The sequence below is a fragment of the Malaclemys terrapin genome, chromosome 13, assembly GCF_027887155.1.
Source record: "Malaclemys terrapin pileata isolate rMalTer1 chromosome 13, rMalTer1.hap1, whole genome shotgun sequence".
NCBI lineage: Eukaryota > Metazoa > Chordata > Testudines > Emydidae > Malaclemys > Malaclemys terrapin.
The window spans coordinates 6,936,758-6,960,453 of NC_071517.1; the positions used below are offsets into that span (position 1 = coordinate 6,936,758).

A 23,696-nucleotide genomic window follows, 5' to 3' on the forward strand; every position below is an offset into this window, starting at 1 on the left:
TATCAGAGGTGATTAATACAGTGGATGAGAACTGTACTCATTACACTTGGGGATATTGTGGAACAGTCTCTTAAGAGGAGAGTTTGCCTAATAAAGGTAGTTTCTTGGCCTTTGCCTACACTAGGAACATTTTGGAAAAAACTCCCACAACTGCTAGCACTCACTCAAATGAACTGGTCTCAGCAACCTTAGAAGCTCTAGGGTAGACAGCCTGCTGGCTGCAGAGAACGTTTTCAGCATTACGTACATTGGAAAGCAGAAGTCACAGAGCTCCTACTGCCACTACCAATGATGGATGTTTTTTTTAAATATCCCTAGTGTAAACAAGATCTTCCACAGGTTTTGCTTTGACAACTCAAACTGTACTTAGGCTTTTCCCAGAAAAGTTAAGCTCATGAATAAGTGGGAACTGTAAAATGATTTTCAAAACCACAATGGGAGGGAATTGGAGTAAGTTACGTGTCTAAGTGCCTTTTCGAAAACCTATTGCTGTCACAATAAAGATTTCACATTGAAGTATGAAAATTCACTTAAATCAACAATTCACAACTGAGGAAATAATAAAAATACTGTATATCATGATCTGTCTATATATAAAATAGGATTTTTCTAACTATTGTAAATATATTAAATTTATTTATGAAAATATTGTGAGCTTGTCTCTCCCTAAAATAAAAGTTAATGGTATTTGGCACATCCGTAGAGTTTCCCATGAGGTTCTCAAAGGGCAACACAAACATAGAAGAATTCAGCTTTACAACTGCTACCTGAGGTAAGGATAATTACCCCCATATTACTGCATATGGAAAAAGAGGCACAAGGGTCATACAGGTAGTCTGTGACAGAGCCAGACTCAGACATCAGTCCTGGTAGTGAAACCCCACACATCTGAAAACACAGGCCATCAGTTTAGATACCTAAATAGGGATTTTCTTAAAATCTTTTTTTTTTAAATATATATGTGCTTCACTACACACATAGAATCATAGATTATTAGGGTTGGAAGGGACCTCAGGAGGTCATCTAGTCCAACCCGCTGCTCAAAGCAGGACCAATCCCCAACTAAACCCCCAAATCCTTAAATGGCCCCCTCAAGGATTGAACTCACAACCCTGGGTTTAGCAGACCAATGCTCAAACCACTGAGCTACCCTTCCCCTATCACACGAAGTGTGATATCTCAAAAGCTGTACACCCTTGTGTATGTTGTTTGTGTACACACACTCATTTATATAAAATATTCACATAAACATGTACAGTCGGAGTGGGCACATACATGATGGTTTGGTGTGTTATAAAGATTTTATCAGTAGGTGTTTCAGATGATTGCATTTCGTAGGGCTGGGGAATCCAACAGCGAGTTATACAGGTCATCCTAAACTAGTGACAACGAAGTCTTTATATCAAACTACATCATTGTGTAGTGTGCATGTAGCACATAGAAGCTCTGTAGTCAATCTTACGAAAGTTTTAGAGACTTTTAAAATATTTTATTGGGGGTTTCTTTTTAATTCCTTAATTTGTAAATCAAGTTCCTTACTTACCATCACTCCAATTGTACAGGGCTCCGAAGGGACTCATAAAAAGATTTAACGAAAGTATAACATTTCTGTTCTATAGCAAAAAATATATATGTTATTTAAACTCTAATATTTTCTGCCTTGTAGACTTAGAAACTGTGTTTCGCTAGAAAGCTAGAAATTTCATCTTTCTAATGATACAAAGCTCCCATTTTTAATCCAACAAAATGCCAGATGTTGGACTTTAAACCCGTCACTGGTGGAGGACTGAATAATGCCCATCATGGACTCTCACTCAGTATAACATTTTTTGGTTGGGATAGGTGTATATGTGTGTGGAGGGGAGAATTCTTCATTTGCAGGGGGAAATAGTTACATTTTTGTAACAGATTGGTTTAAAGATAAACATAGGGTCTTTTAAAACTGCTCAAAGGTTAGGAATCAGCAATTTCCCAGGAAAAAATAATTTCAGACAGGGCACTGGTAAATACTGGTTTAAACCCCATATAAACCAGAAAACTGGGAAAAAATAAAATTATTATTAGAAGATCCTAATGAAAATTACTGAGAAATATTTAGCAATTCAATAATAGTTTTGCAGAATATCTAATATTTAAATATTGAAAACTGAAATGAGTTCTGACACGAATAACTTCCTTGACAAAATACCAAACCACAAGATATATAGACATTCCAATGTTCAGTATTATATTACATATATTAGAATTACCCCTATTGCAGTTTCACTTTTTGCAACCCCAAATTAATCTCCAAATCTACTGCCTTATGTAACCACTATTTGAACTAAACTAAACCTAAATATAATGTGGTGTACATTAAACAAACAATTTTTAACATAGAAAATGCCTCAAACTGGGATTAACCATGATTTTACCTAGTAAAAGCCACCTCTGGTAAATACCATACCAGCCTTGTTTGGAATGTTAGGAATAAGGAAGGGAGATGAACTTAGTGGGCAGAGGGCAAATGAGGCAGTAAAAAAAATGCATGATTATAGAAGCATATGATAAATAAATATCAGCTGGTTCTGGAATATATTACACAGCAGCTCCGCCATGACCACATATATACATCATGTATAACACAAACATACAGTTGTTACATGTTTTACCTGACATTTTACTGCAGTGCCCAGCTGTCTAATCAACATTACCCAGTTTTCCTGTGTTTTTCCCTATGAAGTACAGGAAATAATCATGCTTCCACTGCTAGGTAGAGGTATTCTCTAAAAAATATTAGCTGTTCTGTATAAGTGCACTTCAGATGAACTGAACTGCACTACACCATCACGTACCGTCCGAGTGGGTATGTACATGAGCTGTCATGAAGGCCATCAGTTGCCCAACGCACAGAACAGAACCATTTGCCCCTCATTTCACATTTAGGCTGCTGAAGCCACCTTGTTAAATGGTATACCTAAAGAGATGCAATGTTGTTGCAGCCATGTTGGTCCCAGGATATTAGAGACACAAGATGAGTGAGGTAATATGTTTTATTGGACCAACTTCTGATGGTGAAAGAGACAAGCATTCCAGTGACACAGAGCTCTTCTTCCAGACCTGCTCCAATGCCTGTCTCTTTCATCAACAGAAGTTAGTCCAATAAAAGATATTACCTCATTCATCTTGTCTCTCTAACAGCTAAAGAGACACATTTTTATTCACAAAGACCCTACAGAAATCAGTTATAGGTTTTTTAATATACTTTTCTGCCTGCCTGCCTTGATGTCCTCCTGTGGTGAGTGAATTTTCAGAACTGCTTTCATTCCCCAATGTATTGGTCAGGCCATGGGTATTGAAGCTGTCTCTCCCTGTGTTACATGACATCAATATAATGCTGTGTTGAGAGTTCAAAGAGGCCACATACACCCTCTGTCTCAAACCCAGTTTGCTGCTGCCCCTTGACAGCCAATGCAGCCATGTGGTCTGTGAACAGAAATCCTAGTTGTTTCCTTTGACACACTGTACACTAACTTATTGAAACTCTCTGTACTTAGAATGTTGCTGTACCAAACTTACTATGCACATTTGCACTATCTTTGTTTAGGGACTGAGCTGGGGATCTTGCAAGAGCACTGAAAGAATTGGACTGGCTTTACTATGTTACAGTCTAAGTTATTAATATTCATACAAAGATTGATTGAATACAAGGAGGTGCCCTCCACTTGCTCCTTAGCATGATGTTAACTTAATGTCTATTAGCCCTGTCTGTGAAGTTGAGCTATACTATGAGGCCAAGTGTAAAGCAGATATTTATTCTTGAAGAAACTATTCCTGAATAGAGTCTGGACAGCTGTCATTCATGTGTTAGTTAGGATGGTTTAAAGGGGAAGTTTGTGTTTCCTGGATGAATTTATTAACTGCAAATTTATGCAGCTTATTGCTGATAAAAAAAATGAAAGTCTTTGTTAACTCTTTTACTGAGTCCTTGTAAGGCACTGAACTATGCTTTAATGCTCGTGTTCTGTAGATAAGGAGGAAGGAACAAAGCTGATTACACAGTGACAACATCCCAGATAACCAAGCCAACACAGCCAAATACAACCCCAAAGACCACCACCATATAACAGGAAAAATATTATGCATGTACTAGTAACCATTGGATTGCAAATGGCTATAAATAAATGGAGTATTCTGCATATAATGTACAGTTCACACAAGGACTGAAATGTTAGTGTGCTTGGAGGATAGTGTATTTCAAAGAGGCTTTTGCCAATGTTTTCCCCACTCACCACTGGATAGAAGAGACCATTCAAAAATGAGGGAGAAGAAACCAAGAGCAGAATGTAGTTCAGGAGGGGGTGCAAAATCTATGCTGTAGCAAATCGTAAGGTCTAATTTTGAACTCATCTAAAAAACAGCTGGCATGTCTTTTGTGCCCAGACTTTAAACTTCTTTCCTGCAGCCTTGCTCTAAATTATAGTACTATAACCGATGACAAATTCTGAGGGTGTTTAAATCCTTTTGGTGACCCAGGGACATATAGGCCTGCTTAACCATTGCAAAGCCACAGGAGTAATGTCTGTGTGTCCAAGAGGCCTTCACCAAGGTTTTCCTCATTTGTTACACCATAGATAAACACCTGAAGGAACTGGGAATTACTGTATTACATAATAATGGATTCCAATAAAATATACACAACTCATGTAAAGCACATGTCAATCAATGTTACTGCATAAAGTATAATTTAGTCCATAAAACCGCTCAGTCCAAATACTGGAACAACATAAATAGGCGTGGTCAGACCTGTTCACAATGATGGCCTAGTGGAAAAATGGCATGGCCAGTCTTAGCACTGGATCAATGCCTCCTGGAACATAGGAGTACAAGTCTCAGGGATCTGCTAAGACATAGTCTACTGGTCTCAGTTTGCAAAGCATTAAGCTTGCATGTTTCCCAACTACTTAATAAAGAATATCCATTTATAATAGAAAGGGTTCGTTGTGCTTTATGTTTAGCATTGTATGTTAATGAGCTCAGTAATCTGGATTTTTTTGTGCTTTTTAAAATATGAATAGACAAATCTACATTTGATTAAAGCAGCCAATGGGCACATACAGTCCAAGCCAACTCCCCATTCTGCCTCTTGGCAGCAGTGATACCCCTTGCCCCTTGCAACAGCGATACCAAAGAGATGACTTTTCCAGGGGAAGCTCGTGGCAATAGAGTATGTGTGGGGAGGAGGTGCTGTTCAGAAATTTAATAGCTTTAATCTACATATAATTTTGAATTAAATTACAAATTGCTCTGAATTCTCTTTTTATTTTTCAGATTTTCTTGAGTACTTCCTCTTCCTGCACAAGCTGCCAGAGGAACAGCAAGTAAGTAATGTAAACTAATGGTTACCTCTCTCTCTCCACCTCTGTTTACTCTTCCTCACACTTATTCCTCTACAATAAAAGTTCTTCAGAAGTGTTCATGTCTGGTTTTTAATTTTATAACACAAATTTTAATTTGTGTTCTGAATATGCGAGCACATATTACTGCATTTTTTGCAGCAAAATTATCATCATCTCGCTCTCTGCCTGTAAAATAGGTGCTATAGTTCCCAGGAAACCAACCGTAAAGAGCTTAAATGAAAATCACTGTATAAGAGCTAGGTATAATATATTATTATTAATAATAGAGAGAGAAGGGAAAAACTATAACTAGAAAGTATAAAACACTTTCAGGATTTAACTAAAATAGCATTTCTATACATAAAAAGTCATGATATTGTAGCTAATTCAGCCCCTTCCAGGTTTATAGTGAAGTCCCAAATAGATAAATTAGTGGGCAGTTGATGCAGTCATAGGTATATGATACATTTATTTACCATTTGCTTTCCCACCACATTATTCTTCCATGCACATTTACACACCCACATAATAGATGATAAATTATGTATATTACAAACAAAAAAATACATTAAAAGAACATTATTAAGGTTGCAAAGTCAAGCCCTCAAAAGTTAGGAAATGTCTGACTTAAGGTTGCCTGTGCAACTTTAATTAGCATCCCCCTGGGACATGTGCATGATGACACAGTCTTTAATTACATGTTCAGAGATTATTTTTCCATAGGACCTCTGCCTCATTCAATGCACAGGTGAGATCTATTCTGGGGATGAATCAGGGTTGCGTAGTAAAGGAGACATGGTCATTTGTTGCAGAAGTTGGAAGACATGCAGTGATGGAGGCATGGGATTGCAGGAAGAGAAAGGATGGTTTCATGGTTAAGAAAGTTGAATACTACCCTAGGAATTGGACTATATCCCTGCCTCTGGCAAAGTTCCTGTGTGAAGTTTTCACAGGTGGTCACTAATAGCATGTTCCTCATTTTCCGGGTGCTCAACCTCAGACCGGGAGGTCTAACTGCCAGAAGTGCTGAGCACTCACAGCCAGGGGCGCCGGAATAGGGAAGGCCAGGGGACCATGGCCCTCCCACTTTTTGAAAGTGGACGGGCCTAGCTCGTCCACTTCTTGCAAGGCACTCACTGTCCCTGCTCCTCCTCTTCCCCCTGAGGCCCCGCCCCCGGGCAGGTTGGCAACTGGAGCCCGGCTGGGGAGCCCAGGCAGCATGGGGAGCCATGCCGCAGACCCTCCACCTGCTCGGGGTGGGGGAGACCGAGAGCAGCCCCCGGCCCATGTCCCTGCCCCCCCACTTCCACCCCACCCCACCCCCCCGGCCAACGCCACCCTGGGTGGATGGAGTGTCTGTGGCTCCTCACAGCTGTCTGGTGGGTCCTGCGCTTATTTGCAGATTTTCTTGCTTCAGAGATTCACCATGTGGGTTGGGGAACAGCCCAGAGACCTTCCCCTCTGGGGAAGAACCCATAGTCCAGGTCAATTGGGAGGTTTGGGGGGAACCCGGGCACGCCCTCTACTCCAGGTTCCAGGCCAGGGCCCTGTGGACTGCAGCTGTCTATAGTGCCTCCTGTAACAGCTGCATGACAGCTACAACTCCCTGGGCTACTTCCCCATGGCCTCCTCCAAACACCTTCCTTATTCTCACCACAGTATCTTCCTCCTGGTGTCTGATAACGCTTGTGCTCCTCAGTCCTCCAGCAGCACGCACGCACACACACACACACACACACACACACTCTCTCTCTCTCTCTCTCAGCTCCTTTCGCCTCTTGCTCCCAGCTCCTCACACTCTCCCCACAAACTGAAGTGAGCTCCTTCTTAAAACCCAGGTGCCCTGATTAGCCTGCCTTAGTTGATTCTAGAAGCTTCTTCTTCATTGGCTCCAGGTGTTCTAATTAGCCTGCCTTAACTGGTTCTAGCAGGTTCCTGATTACTCTAGTGCAGCCCCTGCTCTGGTCACTCAGGGAACAGAAAACTACTCATCCAGTGACCAGTATATTTGCCCTCTACCAGACTCCTGTACCCCACTGGTCTGGGTCTGCCACACCATGTAATCAAAGACTATCATAATGCATATGCACTGACACTTTTTTAAAACTTCTTTTTACTAACTAATTCAGCACTTCTCTGTATCCCTTTCTCTAGTTTATCTAACTTATGCAAGTTAATGTCATGCCTTTTAGTGAGAGAATGCACCTCATTTATTTAAACTCAACCTACTCCTTTGACTTTCTGCACATTTTAAAGTAAGGAATGTTCATGGGCTGGCAGAATTCTTTTACAGATGTCATTTTGAACATGCTACTTGGGTACACGTACACATGCGCATGCACGCACACACACACAATTATATAGCAAAGCTTTCATCAAGATGTCCTGTTTCTTTCCTGTTTGACTAAATGGAACAAAAAGACAATTCTAATTATTCCTTCAAAAGTTCTATAGAAGTCGGAAACCAACAACAAAAGTAGCATGAAAGGATTTCCTGAAATATGAAGAGATTCTTTAACAATCAGGTAATACTTTTTCTTGCTTTCCACTTTATTACATAAGTGTGAAACTCTTACCGTTATAGAATGGTTCCAGCTCAGTTAAAAAAAAAAAAAAAAAGACGAATACTGTTCAAACTAACCATGCAGAGGATGTCCATAAATGTGCAAATGACTCCATTTCACTATGGCAACAGTTCTCAAATTTTTTTTACAGTATGGTCCACATTTTAAAAGAAAGATTGTGAATGGGAGAGAAAAAGTCCATGAAACAAAACATCCAGTTGGCAACTACAATAATTAAACAATTGCTTACATTGAAAAGTAAAAGTATCTAATATAGTCACAGTTTCTAGTATTGCAATTTAACAACTGGAAAAAAGGAGTTGGGGACCAACAAGGTGTGACCAACCAGGTCTCCAAGGACCACCAGTAAGTGTTCCATGGACTAGCAGTGGCCCATGCACCACAGTTGTGAAACTCTGCTCTATATAAAGTCTATGAGTGAAAGTTGCACCTGTGCACAATACCTCTGCACCACTTAAGGCCTATTTTGAGGAATAGTGGGACGTAAATGGTGCAACTTGAGTTGTTTCTTTGCACAAGAGTAAGTTTCACCTTATATGCACTGCCTTTATGATGTGGCGGTTAATTAAAATATGATAGACTGAAGTGCAAAAGACTACAGTATGTGGGTCTTTGTAAAATTCAGAAAGCTAGCTGGAAAATACACTGGAATGGGAAGACATAGATAAGATAAGAAAACTTACAAGTAATTTTGATCTGGGAGAAGCAAATCCACAACATGAAATAATAATTTAGAGCCTCCACAGATCAATCTGACAAAGGGGAAAACATTTTTTTTACCTATTTTTTATTTTCATTATTATCTAAATTGAGAGAAATCTTTTGAGAGGTGTAAGATCCTGGGGTAAAACAAAAGGGGAAATTATTCTTTAAATGAAGAGACAGTGAAGAAATGTAATTAAAAACTATAATAAAGATATAAGTACGAGCTAATTTTACATTGCATCTGCTTTTTGCAAAAGTTATGAAGGTTAGGCTTGGTCCTCAGGTTTTCTGGCATGTTAGCTACATGGCCCTTGCTGTTGTGAAGTTTGGTCGTGTCTGCTTTCAAGTATCTGAGGCTCATACTGGAGATGCTTTCAGCAAAGACAATTAACAGGTAGTTCAATATGCTTTATTTCTATTTTTTTTTAAAAAAAGCTTTTTTCCTGTGCTGAAGGTCCCTTGAAGCCTGACCATAGACACTGCAACCATTTCAAAGGCAGGAAAGGCTGTGGTCTTCTCTGTGGTGTCCAGTGCCTTTGAAGTACCCATGACAGCTGCTCCCAGCAGACAGGAAATTGGGGGAGGGGGGGAATTAATATACTGTACTTTCAAATCCACCCACTGTAAGTAGAACAAAGCTGAGCTAAAGTATATTTCTTTAAAAAACACCAATTTCTCTCTACTGAGAGTCCCCTCAGCAGATACTTCAAAAGAAAGTGACACTGTGAATCAGCTGAAGCTGAAACCAAGAACGATGTGTGGCTGAGACTAAACATTGCAGGTTCCTAGGCTTTCTTCTAAATTCTTTACTAATTTTAAGAAATTAAAGTGAATTAAAAATTAAATAAAACATACAGGTATTATTTTTAAATGACTACAAATTACATTCCAAATCAAAGAAAGAAAGAATCATCCCAAAATTGGAAACCTTTCTTTTGTAAGCAAAATTAAAAACTCCAGAGTATGCAAATTCTAGGAGATACTAGCATATCCCGTATGCAGGAAAATTGGGCTTCCAGCCTCAAGCCTCAATAAGAGGCAGATCCTGTAATCCTTAAGCATTTGTGTTGTCCTTACTCACAGTACTAGTCTCTTTGAAATCAATGGGATTACTTGTAGAAGTAAGGACAGCTACTCATTTAAGATAAGGTTGCAAGACCAGCCCCTATGTGCTCAAGTTGCTAGACAATCAAAATGTATTTTTTAATTTTTATGTGTCAATTCCATTTCATAATAGCAATCAGACACTTGAGGCACAACATTTCAAAGCAATTATTTCATTTTTCAGATACTTAAGTTATTCAGACTTTGGCCTGTTATCTTATTATATGACCTGAGGCATGCTATAATCATGTATCTTATTGCTCAAACAAGCAGTCAACTTTAATCGATATTTGGAAATATAGCTATTAATTCCTAAACAATGACAAAAGATATATGTCCAATAAAACAAGGCAAGGGGAAGGCTGCTTTGAAAAATGGTACACAGAGACACAAAAAGTTGGCACCATTAAAAGGAAATTTTAAAGGGTCTGAAAGAACAGAGTTCTCGATACAATATAACCACATAGAAGTAGCCTTGTATTATTAGCAGAAAGGACAACACAAAAAGAACATAGTATCCAATGACAAACTATCACAATCTATGGTAGAGATCACCTATTTTTCATGGTTGCGTGGTTTTAAGGAATATTTAAGTGAAATCTGAACAGATACAACAGAGAAAGCTAGTAAGGGATAAAAATGATATGATTGAATATTCTGCTGATGGTCTAGTAGCTTGATGCTTACTACCCTTTCCTTAGGTTTCAGTGATGTTACATAAAACATAGATGTTCTTTTGATATAACAAAAGTAGCAGTGAGGTAAAACAAAATTAAACAACATAAGACCTCCTCCTAGAGGATAATATTCAATTTGGTGTTTACCCCAATACCGGTATTGCTACAGAAAGTAATTTAAAAGATTAACTAGAAAATAGTTTTAAATACCAAACTTACTTCTTGTAAGTTTTTCTTCTTTTAACTTGAGTTTTTACTTTTGTGATCCAGGTATCCAAAAGCCCTGAATATTGGAAGCATCGAGGTACAAGATAAGAAATTGCTCACTGGTTTTTCAAACCATGACATTTTTAAGAATGACTGTTTTCCTTTGAAGTATGACAGAAACAGTCAAGGATTTGTCAGTGAAACATATTTACGCCTTTGGTATTTCCAGCCGTGTACATCAAGAGAAAAAATTACCATTGGTTTCAAGTAACAGTAATGTGGTAACATCAGTTTAACTTTTGGCAAACTGCAGATTAGCATACAGTACTACAGATTACGTTCTTAAAGCTATGGAAACACAATCTGTGTGAACATTAAATGCATATTTTCCTTGCAACTTTTAAGAACCGTGCACAAGGGGAGTCTGGAGAATTACATATGGCAGAGTTCACCAGGCATGTGACACTAAACTGATAGGAACCAAGTGTAAAAGCAAACTGCACCAATTTTTGCTAAACACAATGTTCTGAAAGGCCACATGCTAAGAAGTGTCTATAACCACATCTATAATGCACACACACAAAAAAAGTCTCTCCAGCTCCTTTATGTCACTCTGATGGTGTAAAGAGGTCATTATAATTGCTGAAACCATCCCCAAAGAATATTCATGTCCTGGTTGAGCAGATCTACTGGAAAGGACGTAGACCAAACACCTGTAGCAATCGCATCTGATGTAAGGAGGATGTTGGGAGAAGAGAGCATAGTTATTCTTGGCTGAGCATAAGTTGGAGCAGTTAGTCCTCACACTGGGGCCAGGCAGGCCCCTTGGACAGATTGCAAAGGTGGCGAGAAACAACAGGGGGCTTAAAGCCACCTTTGGCCCCGACTCCATTCCTGTGATGAGGAGAGCTGTGGATGAACATCGAATCTGCCCCAAAATGTTCATTTCAAAAAAAATTTTTTTTCAAGTATCTTTGGCATTTCTGAGCTACTTTATTGAAGAGCAATTTACTAACATTAGCATATCAGAATCCATGTATAGGATTATGAACTAATTCCCCCCGTTTTAATATGAACTTTAAAATGGAAGCTAAAGAACAATTTAAATTAGCAAATGATTAATTAACAATCTGATTGCTAAGCCAGTATGAAAGCAAGATTAACTCAGGTTTGCAGTGTCTGAAACTGGACTCCAATATTACTACTGCAGAAAATAACGTTGCCTTTTACCGAGATGTCACACAGCCAGTTTTAGGCTAAATAATGCAAATAGTAAAAAAATGGGGTACCCACTATGAAAGATCTCTGTTCTTTTTCCCAACCTATTTACAAGATTAATGATCTTATGATCTGATATTTAAATATTGCTTTCCATCCCCAGGTGCTTATAAACAAAGGACCCAGTCCATTAAACACTTACTGCTGAGCATAGTGCTCTTTCCTTGAAGAAACCAGCACGCTCAGTAATGAAGGATTAGTTCCAAAACCATTCAAATTACCTCAGAAAGCACTTCGTCAACCACTGAACTGGAACTCACTCTAGAGTCAAATGTGACAACTGTTCAAGCAGTGCCCAGCAACATCATACAACTAATTAAAGACGGAAAGTGATCACAGACTTAGGGTACGTCTTCACTACCTGCCGTATCGGCGGGTAGCAATCGATTTATCCGGGATCGATATATCGCATCTCGTTAAGACGCAATATATCAATCCCCGAACGCGCTCACTGTCGATTCCGGAACTCCACTAGAGCGAGCGGTGGTAGCGCAATTGACGAGGGAGCCGCGGCCGTCGATCCTGCGGCGTCTAGACCCCAGGTAATTCGATCCAAGATACGTGTATCTTGGATCGATCCCCCCCCCAGTGTAGACCAGCCCTTAGAGTAACAGGATATAACACTCCCTCCCCATTTTTATGACATACTCTCTTGGCGTATAAAAGCGAAGTAGTAGAAATAATCTTCACGCTAGTTAATAACGAAACCATTTCAACTGGGAAACACAGAGCTTCGGGATTTTGTTTTGACTTTTAGATCAAGGTTTTAAGATCTTCAGATTGTTCTTAGAGTTGACTTAGAACTTTGTCATAAGATAAAAGTAGTAATTTAAAGTCAGCAGACCAAATGTCCTTTGCCACCCAACTGTATCAGTGGTCCCGGAAACCTCATGTTAGTTCATCGTACAAAAAGCAAAGTATGTACCTTAAACAGCTACCAAGATGAGGTATAGGCTTCACTCTCCCAAGACGACTCTACTATAGATGGAGCACAGTAGCAATACCTATCTAATCATAACTGCAAAATTAGATAAGGCATCCAGATTATTATAGTATGTCAAACTACCACATAACACCAAAGCTTGAATTCAAACATGACCTTGGACTAAAGCAATTCAGTCTGACAATACAACACAATCGTCTTTACTTTTGTGAGAAAAATGATCTGCTACTTCTTGTGCTCCCGAAGATTTAGATTTACTACACGTAGCCTGGCTGCTGCTGTACAGAGTTTCATCTTAGTCTATATACACTAATTTACTCCATCCCTAGACTTTGGTTCATGCAACTTTCTTGCTATCTTATTTATTTCTGTAATCTCCTTAACCATCGGATCACTAATCCACTAATGCATGTAACCTCTGCAATGGTCTTTCCATGTGTAGGAAACAAAAACTTATTGCCATGCTCTACTAGCAATAGGGTAAACATATGAGTGCTCCCTATCCGTTTACTACAGGTAGCTTTTACTTAATTGTGATGGACAGGAATCATAACTATGCTCTTATTGATGGGCTCTGTACACACAGGAGTCCAACTCTGGAATTAAAAAAAAAGTGGAACCCTGACTATTCGTGAATCATTGGTAAACTAAAAATGGGAGACTCATAGGTATTTATAGCTATAATTGTTCCAATGTGGCAATATAAAGCCTTAATACCTGCATATTACTATAGTTACATTATGTGTCAGTCAAACCCTTCACAGTATACATAGTGACATCATGACTGGTAACCATGACAATTCTGTGTGGGGATGTGTCAGACTCTGATTTGAAACCATCTAGTCTCTAATTTAATTTACCTTCAAAGTGGCATATCACAAGCATTATTGTTCCACCCAAGCTCTGGACAGGACCCTCTTTCAGGACCTAGTAAAGATATCCCATCCCTCAACTGCTCAACTGCTTCTAGATCTAGTGAGGCAACCCAAATATCATAGAAACATAGCACTGGAAGGGACCTCGAGAGGTCATCTAGTCCAGTCCCCTGCACTCATGGCAGGACTAAGTATTATCTAGACCATCCCTGACAGGTGTTTGTCTAACCTGTTTTTAAAAATCCCCAATGATGGAGATTCCACAACCTCCCTAGCCAATTTATTCCAGTGTTTAACCATCCTGACAGTTAGGAAGCTTTTCCTAATATCCAATCTAAACCTCCCTTGTTGCAGTTTAAGCCCATTGTCCGATCCTCAGAGGTTAAGAAATACAATTTTTCTCCCTCCCCCTTGTAATAATCTTTTACGTACTTGAAAACTGTTATCATGTCCCCTCTCTGTCTTCTCTTTTCCAGACTAAACAAACCCAATTTTTTCAATTTTCCCTCATACGTCATGTTTTCTAGACCTTTACTCATTTTTGTCACTCTTCTCTGGATTCTCTCCAATTTGTCCACATCCTTCCTGAAATGTGGCACCCAGAACTGGACACAATACTCCTGTTGAGGCCTAATCAGCATGGAGTATAGCGGAAGAATTACTTCTCCTGTCTTGCTTACTCCTGCTAATAATCCCAGAAGGATGTTCGCTTTCTTTGCAACAGCGTTACATTGTTGACTCATATTTAGCTTGTGGTCCACTATGACCCCCAGATCTCTTTCCAGAGTACTCCTTCCTAGGTAGTCATTTCCCATTTTGTATGGGTGCAACTGATTGTTCCTTCCTATGTGGAGTATTTTGCATGTGTCCTTACTGAATGTCATCCTATTTACTTCAGACCATTTCTCCAGTTCGTCCAGATCATTTTGAATTTTAATCCTATCCTCCAAAGCACTTGCAACCCCTCCCAGCTTGGTATCGTCTGCAAACTTTGTAAGTGTACTCTCTATGCCATTATCTAAATTATTGATGAAGATATTGAACAGAACTGGACCCAGAACTGATCCCTGCGGGACCCCACTCGTTATGTCCTTCCAGCATGACTGTGAACCACTGATAACTACTTTCTGGGAACGGTTTGCCAACCAGTTTTGCACCCACCGTATAATAGCTCCATCTAGGTTGCATTTCCTTAGTTTGTTTATAAGAAGGTCATGCAAGACAGTATCTAAAGCTTTACTAAAGTCAAGATATACCATGTCTACCACTTCCCGCCTATCCACAAGGTTTGTTACCCTATCAACGAAAGCTATCAAGTTGGTTTGACACTATTTGTTTTTGACAAATCTGTGCTGTCACTTATCACCTTATTATCTTCTAGATGTCTGCAAGTTGATTGCTAAATTATTTGCTCCATTATCTTTGTAGGTACAGAAGTTAAGCTGACTGGTCTGTAATTCCCCGGGTTGTGCTTATTTCCCTTCTTATAGATTGGCACTATATTTGCCCTTTTCCAGTCATCTGGAATCTCTCCAGTCTTCCATGACTTTTCAAAGATAATTGTTAATGGCTCAGATATCTCCTCAGTCAGCTCCTTGAGTATTCTAGGATGCATTTCATGAGGTCCTGGTGACTTGAAGACATCTAATTTGTAAGTAATTTTTAACTTGTTCTTTCCCTATTTTAGCCTCTTGTGATCCCACCTCATTTTCACTGGTATTCACTATGTTAGATGTCCGATCTTCTTGGTGAAAACCGAAACAAAGAGGTCATTAAGCACCTCTGCCATTTCCACATTTTCTGTTATTATTTCCCACCCCCCTATTGAGTAACGGGCCTACCCTGTCCTTGGTCTTCCTCTTGCTTCTAATGTACTTGTAAAATGTTTTCTTGTTACCCTTTATGTCTCTAGCTAGTTTGATCTTGTTTTGTGCTTTGGCCTTTCCAATTTTGTCCCTACATACTTGTGTTAGTTCTTTATATTCATCCTTTGTAATTTGACCTAGTTTTCACTTTTTGTAGGACTCTTTTTAGATTTTTAGATCATTGAAGATCTCCTGGTTAAGCCAGGGTGATCTCTTCCCATACTTCCGAGGGCTGAATGTGTTCCCTCTGCAATACTTCCTGCTCATGCTAGCCTGGAGACACAAATCTGGGCAGGGAACTGAATCTAGGTTTCCCTCACGGAAATACAAACTTGTATTGGCCCAAAAATCTAGATAATGGATTACATGCAGCTTATGGAGCTACCATATCATTGCTATAAATCAGAAAGAAGTCCTTTATTTAGAAGATAATAATGCTGCTGCTGCAGCCCATAAGATGGCTTCAACTTTTCAGCCCCCAAAAAGTGTTACTGAAGAGCCACAGTAGTTGTGAAAGGGAAAGGAACAGAAATATAAGAAGCTTCCTACAATAAGCAGAAGCAAGCTAGTACATCCTGTAAGCCAGAGAGCTACTGTAACAGCCTATCAAAATTAAGCACTGAAAAAGCTTATTACATCTTTAAAATGATAAATGCACTACACTGACTATACTTAAATAAGAATCTTTTCTAAAAACACAGTTTGTACCAAAAAATGAATTAAAATATTAAAAAGAAGAATAGACTAAAACTAAATTATCTAATTTTTTAATAAGAGAAAAAAATAGACAGAGGCAGTCAAGCCATTTTATTTTTTATAAATGCATTTTTTATTTTTGTAGGGCTGGGAATCCTTTAGGAAATAGTCAGTGCCCAGAGATAGCAAAGCAGATGTAGAGAAAACAAGGAGCTTTTGTAATTAATGCATGGCTTTGCAAACAGAGTAGCCAGCTTTGACAGAAAGGAAAGAATGCCAACATAATGAGCGAGTCAGACCAAGACTAGGCTGGATGCTGGAACGGACTACACTGACTACCCTGAAAAGACAAATACCACCAAATAAAAATGCAGCTGCGTTGGTCCCAGGAGATTGGAGAGACAAAGTGGGTGAGATAATATCTTTTACTGGACTAACTTTTGTTGGTCCAATAAAAAATATTACCTCACCCACCTTGTCTCACCAAATAAAAATGGCAGACTGACCTGTTGCTCATATCTTTGTTTGAGTTCTTCCAACTGCCAAGAGAATTCTTTTGACTGCTTTTCACGGAGAGATTTTGATCTGCTTAGATCTGATTCCACCTTTTCCATCTACAAGGTAAACAAAGGGAATATTTAGTTTTTAAATGTATAGCTTCTAACACATTTTGACACATTTTTGATAGATGATGGTTAATCAAAGGCCTGAAGATAAAAGTCAATAAAAAAAATCCCCATTTGTAAGGAAATGAACATATCAGTATATTGAGGATCATTAGTTAGTTACACAAATATATCACCTGTTTCTGACTAGCATGCAAGGTCTTATTTTTCATTCACTAGTTGTAGCATCCCACAAAAATCAACTGAATATTATTTATACATGACTAAAAATATTTTTTTTTAAATATACTGCTTGTTGAAATTTAGTGGAAGTAATGCTCTGAGTTGGATGCACAATCTATACATTTAAAATAAATTTATCTTAAAATCAGTAAAGAACCTTAAAGGAGAATTATTTGGCAGCAGGTTCTCCGAAAACAGTCATTGCGTATGAATAATGAGTCACACAGATTCCCCTACATGGTATCAAGGAAGCAATTTCATAACTTAGTTAACAAAAGCTTTTGTATCAAAAGCACAACTATCAGTTGTGTGTCACATTTCCAAGGGTTTATGTACATACAATACAACACCTCACTTCTTACCCACCAATTCCTTTTAGATCTAGTTCCCAACCTAAGTAGCAGTACCTCCCTAAAGGGGGTAGAAGAGGGAAAGGGAATATAGCTATAAGGAATCCACTTTCTGCTGCAAGTCCATCGGCCGTACCAGAAGAAGAAAAACAATGAATTTCTGTACCCCAAGCTAAAATTCCTATTTGGCCTAAAGGAGTGCCCATAGATGTATTTGCCAATGGGTTCCAATGCCACTTCTAAGCCAGATAAGGAGGAGGAAAGTGATCACTAACAATGGGGAAGCCATTTTAATTAAAAGTTATCTCAAGTAAAGGGAAAGATGCATGGCCAGGAATTGTTTTCCCAGATATAGGAAGGGGATGAACTGCAGGCAGAGCACAAACAGCAATGCCTCTCTTCTGTGTCTCTCTCCTCCCCGCCCCGAGTAAGCCCTTAAAAGAGGGACCTCCGTTGCTATCATCACCTTCTCTCTCCTCTCAATCCAGTTTAGACCCATCCTTGTAGTCCTTTATTTCCCCATCTCATACATCAAAGAAAGGGAGGCCCCTTAGTTTTTCCCCAACTACACTTTACAAAAATGAAAAACTAAAGCAAAATAAAGTCCAAAATATTAAAAGAATCTTTTTAATAATGAAAATGTTCTAAAAATTGACACCGAAAATGTATACAAATAAAGTAATATATTATATAAACTCTACAAATAAAACAATATGTTTCTGTTATTTAATCTCTAGCACAGAGTATGCATATTGGCCATGAAGTGCAATGAGGTTTTCTGATTCTCATTTGCCAATCCCAACAAATACTAGAGCCAAAATATTGTCACATATTCTGTTTATTCATTTTTTGGCAGTTACTATTTGGCTTTGTAAATACTTTTCTTTTGTGAGTGATGTGTATACAGTGCTTTTAATCTAAACTTCTATAAACCAGTCTGATTTTTCTCCCTTTGTCTTTGATGCAGCATGCAGTGTATGCTATTAAAATCAACTGGCTAATGCTCGAAGCAGCATGTATAAAACATCAGTTATATTTATACCCACATAAACACCAATACATGAAGTTTTGTCATAGGACAGCCACCTAGATCAGGAAAAAACAAAACTGAGCTTAAAGTTGAAATTGTTTCAGTCACCCATCTAATGGACATCAGATGACTTAATAACCATGAGCTTATTGAAAAATAAGAAGCAGATGGCAAGTGATATCTCAAAGTCATAAATTACATGAATAAATAAACCAAATATCAATTATACTAACTGATAATGCCAGACCCCACTCCATTTGTTACTTCCTTAATTAACATTACAATGAAAAGAGGATTTCAGAAGTTTAATATTTGCAGTGCAGTTCAGAGTCCAGTGTTACTATAGTTACTAAAGATTCCATTTTATGATGTCAGTAGGTCATTCTATGCTCTATCCAACTAGGAGAAAGCAATGGCATTTGCTCCAATATTATATCACTTTGTCTTTGGAAGAACATATGTAGCTTATTTGAGAATTGGGTGCATGTGTGGAGGGGAAATGAGAAAGGACGGGTGAAAAGAGAGCTTCAGTATTGTTTCTCTGAAGTACTACTTGAAGCTTAGTCACTGTAGCATAGTTTCCTACAATCGCTTACATTATCATTTGCTCTTTATGAACTTGACCCCAAGAGGTTCATAACCTGCAAGCCTCACTGAAGTCAATGAGAGTTTGAAGAGTTCAGTACCGCTCAGGAACAATCCCTATATTCTGAACTGCTTGATAACTTAGTAGTTTAGAAGGCATGACTGCCACATGCTATCAACATTTACAACATGGTTTGACATGTCTTAGCTGAAAAACAATAGCCTTGAAATACTCGTTATACAGAAAAGTGTGCTATATGCTTAATAAAGGCAAAGCATAAACTGATTTGCTCTGTCAAGAAGGAATGCGCAATTGACATCTGAGTTTTCCATTTACGTTTAGGATGAACATATAGGGCCCAATTCTGCCACACTCGTCACACTGGGTAGTACAGTACCTTACTCTGAAAGGTGCCCCACTGAAAGCAAAAGAATTAGTCAACTGGAGTATTTTTGGTATAATTAATCCCACAGCGCTATGTTAGAAACCCAGGGGTAAACTAGCTGGGCTACTTGAGCACCTCAGAATAAGAGGAGGCACTGTGTTTCAGAGATACCAGACAGCAGCAGCAAGCCCCCCAGCCAGGGTTGACAGACTCAGGATCACACTACCGCACTACAAATAGCTGTACAGACCGTGCTGGAGACTGGTGCTCAGACTCTGAAGCCTAAGGAAGGGGGTACTCTACAAAGCCCAAGTTCCAGCCCAAGATGCAACTTCAAAGGGCCCTCTACACAGCTATTTTTAAAGAAGTCGCTCAAACTCCGTAAGCCAAGTCTGTCGACCTGGAGTGGGAGGCCTGCTGCCAGGGGTTGCACAGGCGAACATATACCCAAGAGGCTGGAGAGTAATTTGTGACACCCGTTTGTGGGGTGCACCATAATCCTCTCCAACTGGCCAGTCAGATCCACTGGCTGAAGCTTGCATAGGAGAAATCATTGCTCCATCTATTGCCTGTTCCCTCTCTGCTCTGAAGGGAAGCATTTGGCACACAGCCCTTTGTTCTCCCCCCTAGCACCAGAGTTGCAATACAGGCAGACCTTAAGTGGCCATGCAAGGGAAAGGAGATTCTTACTTGCTTCTACTCCTCTATATGGTCACAAAAGGCTTGGCACAATGAAGCTCTCATTAAACAGTAAATCCAAAGAAGATAATTCTTAGTAGATGCAACATCCATTTAATGCTCTCCACCAAAACGCTCAAAAATATTCTAATTTTTTCTGCCATTAGAGACTACTTTCTAAGTAATGACATGATCCTTTGAAATATGCCCATATACTTTGCTACTTTCACTTCAATTCATTTCAATCCTTCACAGACAAATCAGCAATGGTAAATGGGCACTTGTGTTAGGGATATTTTTTCCCCCACAATCATCAATTTAAAAAAAAAAACCACTGAAAATTTCAACATTAAACCAGAAATTGTCAAGGTATTTCAAGGCAAAATTTTATTGCCAATCTAATTCTTTCCAATAAAGTACAAGAAATAAACAGACATTCCACTGTGCCTAATTAAGCATTTCAAAATCAAATGGGCAGCGTTGGGGGCAGGGAGGGAGCTAGTTAGATGGCTGGAAATTTACTTAAATCAAAGAGTTGCCAAAGTGCTGATTCTCCCAAAAATGTCAAGTTTTACCACAACAATCATATAGATCAAGTGTTAATAAATGATGTCCAGATGGAGACGTCTTTCTGTTGTACTGTGAGCAAAATAAGGTTAGACCACACATTAATGGAATGCCTGTTATATTAACAGTGTAAATTCTAAAAAAAAAAAAAAAAAATCCTCTATCAAAAATCTTCTCCTAAATCACTACATAGACATTTACTCAGACAAGCACAGCACAGCTCTCATATATCAAATAATTTGCATAATACTAAAATTTTATAATAGTCAACAATAGGACTACCTCCATGTAAGGTAATACTTATCAGCTCTTAATGTATCTATTTGTTCGTTGTGGGCCTGATATCAATAGGTGTTAATAACCTACAGCTCTCACAAAATCAATGGGAGTAAAAGGTGGGTAGCACAACCTCCCACTTCACCAACCCTGTTTGCCCCAAATGGTTCCTACAGTCTAGGTTCGAGGGAGTCAGTCCAGATTTACACTGGTTTTACTGAGTGCATAATTTGCCTCAGTACGTTTAAGTTTTAACATTAAGGACCATATTCTGATGCTCTTGTTCATTGAATAGTACCTTACTACTTACTGAAGTCACAGACTACTCATGCCGTAAAACTAGTCAGAATTCTGCCTTAAATCAATAATATCTGAAATATACATACAGACAAAATGTTTAACAGTTGGTTAGTTCAAACAGTAAAAATGTGAACATCTACTGCATATCTAGTTCAAAAAAGAATTAGATAAATTCATGAAGGATAGGTCCATCAATGGCTATTAGCCAGGATGGGCAGGGATGGTGTCCCTAGCCTCCGTTTACCAGAAGCTAGAAATGGGCGACAAGGGATGGATCACTTGATGATTACCTGTTTTGTTCATTGCCTCTGGGGCACCTGGCATTGGCCGCTGTCAGAAGACAGGATACTGGGCTACATGGACCTTTGATCTGACCCAGTGTGGCCATTCTTATGTTAAAAAAAGAAATTCTCAGCTATGAACAAATTTCTTTAAATTAGCGTATCATTTTACACAGTGTTTCACTATTACAATTTTTCATTGTTTAACCTTAGCGTGTTGAGTGTTTATGAAATTAAAATATAATATCCCAATGATGGAAACAATAATCCGAGTCAGTATGCAAAACACACAAAAATTAAACAAAGACTGATACAAACCAATAAGAGCATGAAGATTAAAAATTATGGCTAACTATTGCTTAACTCATTTTCCCAGGCCTAAGTACAACAGCACATACTCTCATACTGCACTGGAACTCCTGTAATAACAAAGCACAATGATGAGCCAAATAAAGAATGTTGTGTAAGCATTTGTTTTGCAGTTCCTCACTTGTGATGGATTTCTCTCATCATTATGTAATTTAACAACCTTGCTAATGTCTTACACATCAGGTGGATAATGCCTTAGGTCAGGGGTTCTCAAACTGGGGGTCAGGACCCCTCAGGGGGTCGCAAGGTTATTACATGGAGGGTCTAAGCTGTCAGCCTCCACCCCAAACCCCACTTAGCCTCCAGCATTTATAATGGTGTTAAATATATAAAAAGTGTTTTTATTTTATATGGGGGGGGGTCACACTCGGAGGCTTGCTATGTGAAAGGGGTCACCAGCATAAAAGTTTGAGAACCACTGCCTTAGGTGGTGGTGGTTTCATGTACCACAGACAAGGAATTCTTCCATTTTTTTCCTCACTCTATCCCCAAAGTTCCAGCTTGTGGTGAGGAGAGGAGAGGAGAGGGAGGAGAGCTGTCTCAGGTGAGGAGAACTTCCTCCAGAATAGGTCTACACTGACAGCATTATTACAGTGAAACAGCAGTAGCTAGCACTAGACTAATGACACTTCCTAAGCTATACGTCAAATGCAGTTATCTAAGGCAGGGAATTAAAAGGATTTGGTCTTTGAGTTGTTCTTTCTTTGCCAAGAAAATCAGTTCAATACTGAACACAAGCCATTATCTGCATGCCCCAAACTGTAAGCTCCTCAGGACAAGGCAGGGTTTTCCTATCTATCTGTTCAACTCCTAATACAGAGAGCCCCAATTTTCTTTCAGCTCTCTGGGCGAAACCGTAATACAAATAAAAAGAAAGAGAAGATCACAATGATGATAATAACTAGGGCAGCCTGCTATAGCAAAGAGGATATTCAGTCAAATTTTCAAAGAAGCATCCTAAACTACTCATTTTAAAACTAGCAACTGCAGAAAATAGAGGGTAAATGCATGCAGGTGGGACTATTTGCCGATGGTTTTGCAGCGCCATTCAGAAAGCTCCTTTGACAATTTGGCCATTAACATTTTATCTCTTTGATGAATTAAAATAAATCACATAAATATTTTACTGTCTTAGATAGCTTCTATATTTCTTTCTCCGCCATAGTTTCACACCATGATATTTGTTTATGAACAAAAACAGTCAATTATTGAACACTATCCACCATTTCCATTCAGTAAGACCACACAAACCACTGCTTGACATTGTCATAAGGCAGTCTCTCACCACAATTCAATAAGAATATAAGAACGGCCATACTGGGTCAGACCAATGGTCTATCCAGCCCACTATCCTATCTTCACAGTGGCCTGTTCCAGGTGCGTCAGAGGGAACGACCAGAACAGGTAATCATCAAGTGATCCATCCCCTGTCACCCATTCCCAGCTTCTGGCAAACAAAGGCTAGGGACACTTCAAGGCATGGTTTTGCATCTCTGCCAATCCTAATAACCAATGATGGACCTATCCTCCATGAATTTATCTAGTTCTTTTTTGAACCCTATTATAATCTTGGCCTTCACAACAATACTTTGGATGAAGCTGAAGGTATCACAAACCTGGACTGAGGCATCAGTGAATGAAGCCGAAAGAAAGAACAGTTTTGTTATCTTAAATACATTTTCTCTCTCTGTATTTAACATACAAATGGAATGG

General features: G+C 38.9%; 1 protein-coding gene across 5 annotated transcripts in view; it reads right to left on the bottom strand.

Annotated features, from left to right (window-relative positions):
• CEP112 (centrosomal protein 112) overlaps positions 1-23,696 on the bottom strand; it is a 291,150-nt gene that overhangs the window by 127,451 nt on the left and 140,003 nt on the right. For all 5 annotated transcript variants that reach the window (XM_054048114.1, XM_054048115.1, XM_054048117.1 and 2 more), the window contains one exon: positions 16,820-16,927. In XM_054048114.1, the coding sequence (XP_053904089.1) occupies positions 16,820-16,927 (108 nt within the window). The remainder of the gene's footprint in view (positions 1-16,819; positions 16,928-23,696) is intronic.